This window comes from Colobus angolensis, unplaced genomic scaffold (genome assembly GCF_000951035.1).
Source record: "Colobus angolensis palliatus isolate OR3802 unplaced genomic scaffold, Cang.pa_1.0 Scaffold21, whole genome shotgun sequence".
Taxonomy (NCBI): domain Eukaryota; kingdom Metazoa; phylum Chordata; class Mammalia; order Primates; family Cercopithecidae; genus Colobus; species Colobus angolensis.
Genome location: NW_012115266.1, coordinates 3,824,893 through 3,834,626, shown reverse-complemented (window position 1 = coordinate 3,834,626; position 9,734 = coordinate 3,824,893). Strand labels below are relative to the sequence as shown.

The 9,734-nt window shown below is 59.3% G+C and overlaps 1 protein-coding gene across 2 annotated transcripts in view; it reads left to right on the top strand.

Moving 5' to 3' along the window:
* The window catches only part of KLC2 (kinesin light chain 2), a 10,390-nt gene extending 656 nt beyond the window's left edge, over nt 1-9,734 (top strand). The window contains exons 2-16 of one of the 2 annotated variants that reach the window (XM_011942448.1): nt 658-932; nt 3,842-4,072; nt 4,223-4,292; nt 4,917-5,139; nt 5,762-5,849; nt 5,952-6,053; nt 6,147-6,320; nt 6,415-6,514; nt 7,077-7,126; nt 7,222-7,289; nt 7,714-7,822; nt 7,925-8,083; nt 8,160-8,284; nt 8,501-8,558; nt 8,946-9,734. In XM_011942448.1, the coding sequence (XP_011797838.1) occupies nt 658-932; nt 3,842-4,072; nt 4,223-4,292; nt 4,917-5,139; nt 5,762-5,849; nt 5,952-6,053; nt 6,147-6,320; nt 6,415-6,514; nt 7,077-7,126; nt 7,222-7,289; nt 7,714-7,822; nt 7,925-8,083; nt 8,160-8,284; nt 8,501-8,558; nt 8,946-9,029 (1,916 nt within the window). In that variant the 3' untranslated portion in view covers nt 9,030-9,734. Of the gene's footprint in view, nt 1-657; nt 933-3,841; nt 4,073-4,222; nt 4,293-4,916; nt 5,140-5,761; nt 5,850-5,951; nt 6,054-6,146; nt 6,321-6,414; nt 6,515-7,076; nt 7,127-7,221; nt 7,290-7,713; nt 7,823-7,924; nt 8,084-8,159; nt 8,285-8,500; nt 8,559-8,945 lie in introns of those variants that run through there. The other variant, XM_011942449.1, reaches the window with a different exon arrangement.

Below are 9,734 nucleotides of genomic sequence, written 5' to 3'. Positions count from 1 at the left end.
GGGCCGATTGGGCCGGGAGACGGGATCAGGCCCTAAAGCGGGGGGAGGCTCCGAGTCGGCCTAGGGGAGGGGGTCGTCGTGGGCGCGGCCTGTGGGAGGATCCGACCAGCCCTGGTAGGGGGCGCGGTCCCGGGTGGCCCAGGGCAGGGGCGCGGCCTTTTTAAGGGAGGCCGCAGGGCGTTGCGCTGGCCCAGGGGAGGGGTCGTAGTGGGCACAACCTGGAAGGACTGAGGGCCGCGGTCTCAGCCCCTGTAGGGGGATGGCCTCCGCAGGGTCGGCCCGTCGGGAGGATGGGCTCCGCGGCGTGGCCTGCCAGTTGGGGATGGGGCTGTCCGAGGGGCTGGGCCCAGATCGCCGGAGGGGCCGGGGTCGCCTGCACAGGAGTGAGCCCCCACGTTCCCCATACCTGTCCTGGTTAGGGGGTCCCCGGGGAAACACGGACACTGGGCCGCCTAAGTCCGCCTAAGCCAGTGGTCTGGGGCCGAAGCAGGGTCCGGCTGCACCGCATTGCGTCTCCCTGGCCAAGACGAGCTGGGCGCGCCCTCTGTAGGCCAAGCGTGGGCACGGTACGGGCTGCCGGCTGGGGGACCTGGGCACACGGGACCAGGCGTCCGGGGACCGCCTGTGTTTACCTAATCTGGGGCGGTGTGGCCCCAGGCCCGGCGCCCGCCTGCCCGCACCCTCGTCCCACAGACGCCACAACCATGGCCATGATGGTGCTTCCGCGGGAGGAGAAGCTGAGCCAGGATGAGATCGTGCTGGGCACCAAGGCCGTCATCCAGGGACTGGAGACTCTGCGTGGGGAGCATCGTGCCCTGCTGGCTCCTCTGGTTGCGCCTGAGGCCGGCGAAGCCGAGCCTGGCTCGCAGGAGCGCTGCATCCTCCTGCGTCGCTCCCTGGAAGCCATTGAGCTTGGGCTGGGGGAGGCCCAGGTAGGTCAGTCTGGGGTACTGAGGTGGGCGGTCACTGGAGGGATCGAGCCTTCCAGAGAAATCCAGTAATCTAGGAGAAGAATCTGAGCAAGGAATCGTCTGTTTCCTGGAGCCCCGTGTTAGGACCCCAGTAAATACCTTTTGAAGAAATAAATGCACTTTGGCGACCCCAGCCCTGCCGTAAGAGACCATGATCACCCTCAACCCCACGCAGAGCCCCATTCCCAGCTCCCCTCTACCTAAGGGAGACTGGATGGCATATGAGAACAGAAAGAAAATCCTTAAGGAAACACAGCCTCCCACCAATTTATTCTTCTATTCATTCGTTAACAGATGAGTTATTGAGTGTCAGCCAGGGCGTTCGTGGATACAGGACCCAAGAAAATAGGATTCCTGCCCTATTTGGAAAAGAGGCAAAAGCACACATACGGAAATAATTGGTTGTTACAAATTGTGATGAGTTCTACAAAGAAAAGAACAAGATTTTATGATAGCTCACAGCAGTGAGTCTTGTCTACTGGTCAGGCAGGATTTTTGTGAGGAAATGACAAACTGAAACCTGAGGGAAGATATGAACCAGTCTCCAGGAAAGGGAGGCAGGGGAGAAGTTGCATGTGCAAAGGTCCTGGGGTAGGAGTTTGTGGTGGAGGAACTCGGGGAAGAACTATGTGACTGGAGCTTCACGGAAGGGAAAGAGGAACAGAAGAGGCCTGGGGAGAAGCCACGAGCCAGATCATGGCCTCGTTAGTGTGGGCTTTATTCTCAGGAAGTCAGAAAGCCTCTGGAGGGCTTTAAGCAGGCAGGCAACACAGTCTGACTTGAATTTCTAAAAACTGTCTCTGGCTGAGATGTGGAGAATAAACCTCAGTGGGTCGAGGATGGAATCACTCTCTAGTGAGTGGTTAGGAAGCCACTGCTGGAATTCAAATCAGAGCTGGTGCTTGGAATTAAGGGGTGGCTATGATGGAGAAAAGGGACCAGTTCTGGATGTTCTGAAGGTAGGTCCAGCAAGACCCAAGGTGGAATAAGGGAGAGAGAGGAAGGCAGCATCACTCCCAGGTTTGTGATTTAAGCAAATTAAGGGAGGAGAGGGCCTGGGTGGATCGGAACTCTTTTGGCCCCCTTTAATTGAGGCTGCCAGGATGATATGCAATTGGAGATGTCCAGGAGCCATTGGGATGTGCAAGGAGTTAGACTTGTTTTATTCCCCTCAGAGCTTGGCTGAACCCCTGCCTGGCACGTGAACCCTGGGGAGGTTGTATCATCTTGGTTTCCTTTTCTTTAAAATAGGGATCATGCCATCTGCTGTGTATACTTGCAGGCTGTTGGGGGAATTTTTTTTTTTAAGCTAGTGGTTATGGAAACACCTATCACTTAGGCATTTGCTAACCAACTGTAAAGTACAGGGTCTCAGACGGCCTGGCCCTCTGCAAGGACATTCACTCCTCTGCCAGTTGGCCATCAGAGGCAGAGAGGACCAGTCAGGGGTCCCACACCTGGTGGAGCACATGCACTCTCACAGAGGGGGAACAGTTTGCATGGAGGGCATGGGCATCAAGGCCATGTGTGAAGCTGGAGCAGAGTGGGAGGCGTGACTAGCTGGAGACACCACTGCAGAAATGACCCTGGACCATGAAGGACCAGGAAAGGGTGGAAGCCAGGTGTGGTGGCTCACGCCTGTAATTCCAGCACTTTGGGAGGCCCAGGTGGGAAGATTGCTTAAATCCAGGAGTTCATGAGACCCCGTATCTATGAAAAAATGTTTTATTTTTATTTATTTATATTTGAGACAGAGTCTCATGTGTTGCCCAGGCTGGAGTATAGTGGTGCAATGTCAGTTCACTGCGGCTTTCGCCTCTCAGGTTCAAGTGATTCTCCTGCCTCAGCCTCCTGAGTAGCTGGGACTACAGGCACGCACCACCACACCCAGCTAATTTTTGTATTTTTAGTAGAGATGGGGTTTCACTATGTTGGCCAGGATGGTCTCAATCTTCTGACCTCATGATCTGCCCACCTCAGCCTCCCGAAGTGCTAGGATTACAGGCGTGAGCCACCGCACCTGGCCAAAAATTTTTTTTTAAATTAGCCAGGTGTGGTGGTGTGCACCCATAGTCCCAGTTACTCAGGAGGCTGAGGTGGAAGGACCACTTGGGCCTGGAAGGTAGAAGCTGCAGTGAGCTGTGACGGTGCCATAGCCCTTCAGCCCAGGTGACAGAGTGAGACATTGTCTCAAATTAAAAAAAAAAAAAGAGAGCAAGAAGGGAGGTTGGAACCTAGGCAGGAAGGCAGGAAGAGACTGGAAACTCAGGAAAGGAGTTATAGAGGCTGGGGAGAGGGGTGGGGGTTGAGGCCAAGGCCTCTGGATACTTTTCCTGCCCCTGTGGTTCCTCACGCCAGCTGAGCATTTGGGATACATGCCCCTTCCCTACCTGGGAGCTGCAGAAAGGCAGGGGATGCTGTGGCCCCCTCAGCAGAAGTGGGGATGGAGTCTTTGGGTGGCCCTTCAGCCATCTAGCAAGAGTTCTGTGGGCAAGCGCTAGCTCTGGGGCAGGGAGCAGTAACCTAGTGGCTGTGGCAGCAGGGGCCTGAGTACAACCCAGGGAGAGATGAAGGAAGGGGCTAGTAGCTCAGGGAAAGCACAGCACCCCAACTAGCCCTTTTGGGGTTCTCCTGATCCCAGAAGGAAGGAACTGGGGACTCCCAAACCTCCTGGGTTTGGGCTTTGCACTACAGTGTGTTTGAGGCCTTGAGGAGATTCTCCCTTGACTAAGAGAGAAAAGGCCTACAGCTCCTCACTCTAGGCTCAGGCCTGGCCCTTCACTGGGTTCCAGAGCCCAACTAGGCCCAGGCTACAGTCATAGGCGAGGTGGTCAATGGGGCTCCGACCCTTACCTGGGCTGGTTGCACAGGTGATCTTGGCACTGTCGAGCCACCTGGGGGCTGTAGAATCAGAGAAGCAGAAGCTGCGGGCACAGGTGCGGCGCCTGGTGCAGGAGAACCAGTGGCTGCGTGAGGAGCTGGCGGGGACACAGCAGAAGCTACAGCGCAGTGAGCAGGCCGTGGCCCAGCTGGAGGAGGAGAAGCAGCACCTGCTGTTCATGAGCCAGATCCGCAAGTTGGATGAAGACACCTCCCCTAACGTGAGCTCCTACCATGGTCACTGTTGCCCAGCAAGGGGGCCTGGGAGCAGGGAGGGGCAGCATGGAGCAAATTCGGCTCCACCCCACCCCATGGACACCCTGGCTGCCCTGTGCCTCCTTCCCTGATGCTCATCCTGTCTTCCTTCCCAGGAGGAGAAGGGGGACGTCCCCAAAGACACACTGGATGACCTATTCCCCAATGAGGATGAGCAGAGCCCAGGTGCGGATGGGCAGTTCTGGAGTGGAGGAAGGAAAGGTTGTGTGAACTCTTGGTCCTTGGGACCAAGTGGCTGCCATGTTCCTTCCTGCCTCACTTCTGATCATGACATCCTAGCGTGTTAGAGCTTTAAGAACAGTCATATGTGCTGCTGCTTCTCACATCCCCCCAGCTCTGTGGAGAGCAGACATCACAGTTAAGAGCTATGGAGTCGCCAGCCTGGCTTTCAGTGCTGCTCTGCCACTGGTTGCCCTGACCCTTGGGAGAGTTCTCTTCCCCTCTGAGTCACCTCTGAGGGAGGCATGTGCAGACAGCCACACTGGGGCCAGTGCCTGCTTTGCTCATGGTACTGGTCGTGCATCGGGGCCTCCACTCTGTACACAGGGACACAGGCTCAGAGGTTAGGCGACTTGCCCCAGGACACAGAGCCTGAAGTACTGGAGCTGGGCCTCTACCCCCTCTTTCTATGGGGTAACTAGACCCACTGTATAAATGGGGTAACTGAGAAAGAGTGATTAGTGACTTGCCCAAGGCCACGTGTCAAGTGGCTCAAAGGCACAGCTGGCATGTACCATCTGAGCCCAGTGGGCAGATGGTACATCTGACCTCCTGCCCTTGGCCCTGCAGCCCCTAGCCCAGGAGGAGGGGATGTATCTGGTCAGCATGGGGGCTACGAGATCCCGGCCCGGCTCCGCACCCTGCACAACCTGGTGATCCAATACGCCTCACAGGGCCGCTACGAGGTAGCTGTGCCACTCTGCAAGCAGGCACTCGAAGACCTGGAGAAGACGTCAGGCCACGACCACCCTGACGTTGCTACCATGCTGAACATCCTGGCACTGGTCTATCGGTGAGGACTCTCTGGGGGTGCCCAAATTCTTCTGGAACGCTCCAGCCCTGGATCACTAACCCTTGGTGCCTGCTGTGGGCCCAGACTCGGGGCCCACCTGTGTGGAGCTGGGCTACAGATGCAAGTAAAACTGTCTAGTATAGGAGAGAGGCTTCGCCAGAACTGGGGAGGGACTGCACATGAGGATTCCAGGGGTTCTGGGGAGTCTGCACAGTTTCTCCAGGCACTAAGGCTGGAGGAGGGGCTTTGCCAGAAAGTGAGTTTGGCTGAACACAAGAGGCTAGAAAAGGTTCCCATGGCAAAAAGCCAGCATGAACAAAGGCACTGGGACCTGGAGAGCAGGACACGCTAAAGGGGCAGCAGGAGAGCCATGTGGCACCCAGGGATACTAGGCACCAGGCAGTCAGTGGGACCCCAGCACTGCACACCCCAGCCAATTGTGAGAAAGCTGCCCACAGCCCCTGTAGCTCGGAGAGCAGGAGCTAAGCAGGTCTCCCCACACTCTGGGTCCCACTCTGTCATACTCACTCACTGAGTACAGGAGTGACCACAGGGACTGCAGGCCACTGGGGAGGGCCTCGAGCTGGGGGACAGCCCTGACCATGCTCCCACCTGCTCCCAGGGATCAGAACAAGTATAAGGAGGCTGCCCACCTACTCAATGATGCTCTGGCCATCCGGGAGAAAACACTGGGCAAGGACCACCCAGCCGTGAGTGAGGGTTGGGTGGGAGGTGGGGGCTGTGCCCTTACCCTGCAGGTCCCAGAGTCCTGCAGGGCCTGGGTCAAGGAGCTTCCATTCTCCCACCTCCAGGTGGCTGCGACACTAAACAACCTGGCGGTCCTGTATGGCAAGAGGGGCAAGTACAAGGAGGCTGAGCCGTTGTGCAAGCGGGCACTGGAGATCCGAGAGAAGGTGGGAGCAGGCAGGGCTGGGCAGGCCAGGGGTCTGGGAGGCAGGGGCCCAAGCAGCCCTGAGCCCAACCCCTGGCTTCCTCTCCCATCCCAGGTCCTAGGCAAGTTTCACCCAGATGTGGCCAAGCAGCTCAGCAACCTGGCCCTGCTGTGCCAGAACCAGGGCAAAGCCGAGGAGGTGGAATACTACTATCGGCGGGCGCTGGAGATCTATGCTACACGCCTCGGGCCCGATGACCCCAATGTAGCCAAGACCAAGAACAACCTGGTGCCTTGAGGCTGGGAGGGGCTGGAGGATGGGAAGGAGAGAAAAAGGCTTGGTTCCATGCATCCTGCTCATTCTCTGGGTCTCCCATTTCCAGGCTTCCTGCTACCTGAAGCAGGGCAAGTACCAGGATGCAGAGACCCTGTACAAGGAGATCCTCACCCGTGCTCATGAGAAAGAGTTTGGCTCTGTCAATGGTGAGTGTGTGGTTGCCACGTGCCTCTGGCTGATCCATCCCAGGCCCACTCTGCCATCAGCACCCAGGACAGATCCCTCAGCTGGGCAGGCCCTCAGACTTTGGCCTGGCTGGTCCCCAGCTTCACCCCCAGATGGTGCCCAGCCACCTGTGCTCATGTTTGCACATGTGAGCACACACCCAACTCATGCAGCCCCCTTGGCCTGCCAGTGCCTCACACACATTTGCATCCCCCTTCTTCACTGGCAACTCCTGCTCACCTCATCTCCCACTCTGAGAAACTACCTCCGGCCCCAGATGGTCAGTCGTCATCTGCTCCTGAGTCCCTCGGAGCCTGGCCCATCATGCAGGCCTAGCACATGTCTTGGGCTGTGGCCTGAGGGGTAAGGGTCTGTTCTGCTCATCTTTGTCCAGAAGAGGGTCAGCAGTGTTTTGGGTCTTATTGTTCATTCATTCAACAAAGCCCAACCCTGGTCTCCCCTCCCCTGACCCCAGTCCTGTGTCCAGCCCAACCAGGTGAGGCCTATATGGTAGGCCGTTGACAGTCTCCTTTCTCTCCCCAGGGGACAACAAGCCCATCTGGATGCACGCAGAGGAGCGGGAGGAAAGCAAGGTAGCTCTGTGGGGCAGGTTGGGTGGTTGTCTGGGGAGGCGGGGATGTGCAGAACCGGGCCTGCTCTTACTTAGTGTGACCATTCTTTCTTCCAGGATAAGCGCCGAGACAGCGCCCCCTATGGGGAATATGGCAGCTGGTACAAGGCCTGTAAAGTAGACAGGTGAGGGGGGCGGGGCTGGGCTGGGGAGCAGAGCATGGCAGGGCAGTCTCCACATTCCATACTCTCACTCCTAACACACCCCTCCTCTGCTGCACATCTGGCAAGGCCCAGCTCACAGGTCACCTGTCCCAAGAAGGCTCTGTCTCCTAATTCTCAGCCTAATTATCTTGCTCCGGGTCTCCCAGCTTTTGGTCCTGGTGACAACATCCCATGAGGGCCCTGGGACCAGGTCCCTAGCCCTGACCTGGCGTGATTCCCCCAGGGCAGAAGAGGCTGGGTGGGCCCAGCACAGGGCTCGACATGGGAGGGAATGGATTCTGGCTACCCCGGAGGTCCCTATTTCCTCAGGGCCCCCTGTAGGCTGGGTGCCAGGATAGACCCCGGGTCTGGGGGAACATGGAGTTTGAGACTCTCCCATCCACAGCCCCACAGTCAACACCACCCTGCGCAGCTTGGGGGCCCTATATCGGCGCCAGGGCAAGCTGGAAGCCGCACACACACTGGAGGACTGTGCCAGCCGCAACCGCAAGCAGGTGGGGCTCCATGCAGGAGGGGGTGGGCAGACACCTGTGTGGCCCTGGGTGTGGCCCTGGGTGTGGCCCAGTCACGGCCTGATGCCCGTGCCCCTCCCTCAGGGTTTGGACCCCGCAAGCCAGACCAAGGTGGTGGAACTGCTGAAAGATGGCAGTGGCGGGCGGGGAGACCGCCGTGGCAGCCGAGATGTGGCCGGGGGTGCCGGGCCCCGGTCTGAGTCTGACCTCGAGGATACAGGACCTACAGCTGAGTGGAGTGGGGTGAGTCCAGGGGCTGGGGCCGGCCCGGGAGCCTAGGTGGCCAGTGGGGCCTAGAGGTGAGCCTGTCCACCCGCAGGATGGCAGTGGCTCCTTGCGGCGCAGCGGCTCCTTTGGGAAGCTCCGAGACGCCCTGAGGCGCAGCAGTGAGATGCTGGTAAAGAAGCTGCAGGGGGGCAGCCCCCAGGAGCCCCCTAACCCCAGGTGAGCCCCCCACCAAGGTGAGCCTCAGGAACCACCCAGCAACCCCGGATGAGCTCCTGACCCATGAGTGTGCCCCACTGACCCCAGGCAACCTCCCCATCCCTCTCAGGCTCCACCACCCACCAGTCTGCTCCTTCCCCAGCCCCACCCTACTCCCTGCCCCCATCTCCCCTGAGTTCCTCCTTGGGCAAATACCAGGCTGTCCTTTTCCCTCAGGATGAAGCGGGCCAGTTCCCTCAACTTCCTCAACAAGAGCGTGGAAGAGCCGACCCAGGTAGGGGCAAGTGGGCGTCCGGGCACTGGGTGGCTGTGGCCGGGGCTGCATGTGTGCTGCCAAGCTTCCCTCCAGCCTGCCTCTTCATCCGACATGGGAGGGAATGGATTCTATCCCAGGCCTACTTTGGGCTGGACAAAGGGGAGACACATGAGGGGAACCCAGCCTCTCCTGGGGGTGGATGTGTAAATGGCCAGTGCCAACACAGTCACCGTGGAGATGGGCGGGAGTGTCAGGGCACCAGGGCATGGCCTTGGGCCGGAACTGCCACTGCCTCTGCCCAGCTCAGGGACTCCGGCTGCCTCTGCCGGGTCAGGCCCCTTCAGGCCAGGGAGGCACAGCCTGGCAGCAGCACAGGGCTGAGCCACCTGCCCCCTCTGCCCACAGCCTGGAGGCACAGGTTTCTCTGACAGCCGCACTCTCAGCTCCAGCTCCATGGACCTCTCCCGACGAAGCTCCCTGGTGGGCTAATGCTGAAGGGGCAGCCAGTCACCAGAGCGCCCACCTGGCACACCTCCCTCACCCCAGCCCTGCGCATGGGCCTGCTGCTTGTCCCGCCTGTCTCTCCCATAGCCCCTGTCTTTTCTGTTCAATCTCAGGGTAACCTTCTCCCTTGTCATCTCAGCCTGAGCCCTGGAGGCTGGGCCTGCCCACTCCAGCTCGATCCCTTATTTATTCCTTCCAGCAGGGCCCTCTTCCTTAGGTTCAGGGCCAGCGGGAGGTGCCGGCTGGAGTCTCCACCATAGACTCAGTGGCCTGGCCTCCCCAGACCCCAGAGCCAAGAACACTAAGCACTCGCCGGCCCTTCGACACCCTCGCCCTCCCTCCCGACTGAACCCGGCCGTTGCTTCTGTATATAGAGAAATAAGTTATTGGCCGCGCCCCACCCTTCAGTCCACGGTACTACCCGGGCCTCCCCTCGTCCCTCCTCTAGTGGTACCGCCCAGGCCTTAATCACCCCCATTCCGTGCGGTGGTATCTCCCAGGCTCCACATTCTCGGAGTGGCGCCTCCCAAGTGGCTCCCGGGACCTTCTCGCGCTCCTCCTGGCCTCTGAGGGACGCGTCCTAGCCCGCCATCGCCCCGTGCCCCAGGACGGGGACCTCCCCTTAGTCAGTCCTCCCACCGCCGGGCCCTGCCCCGCATCCCGGCGTTATGCACTGCCCCCTCCCGCCCG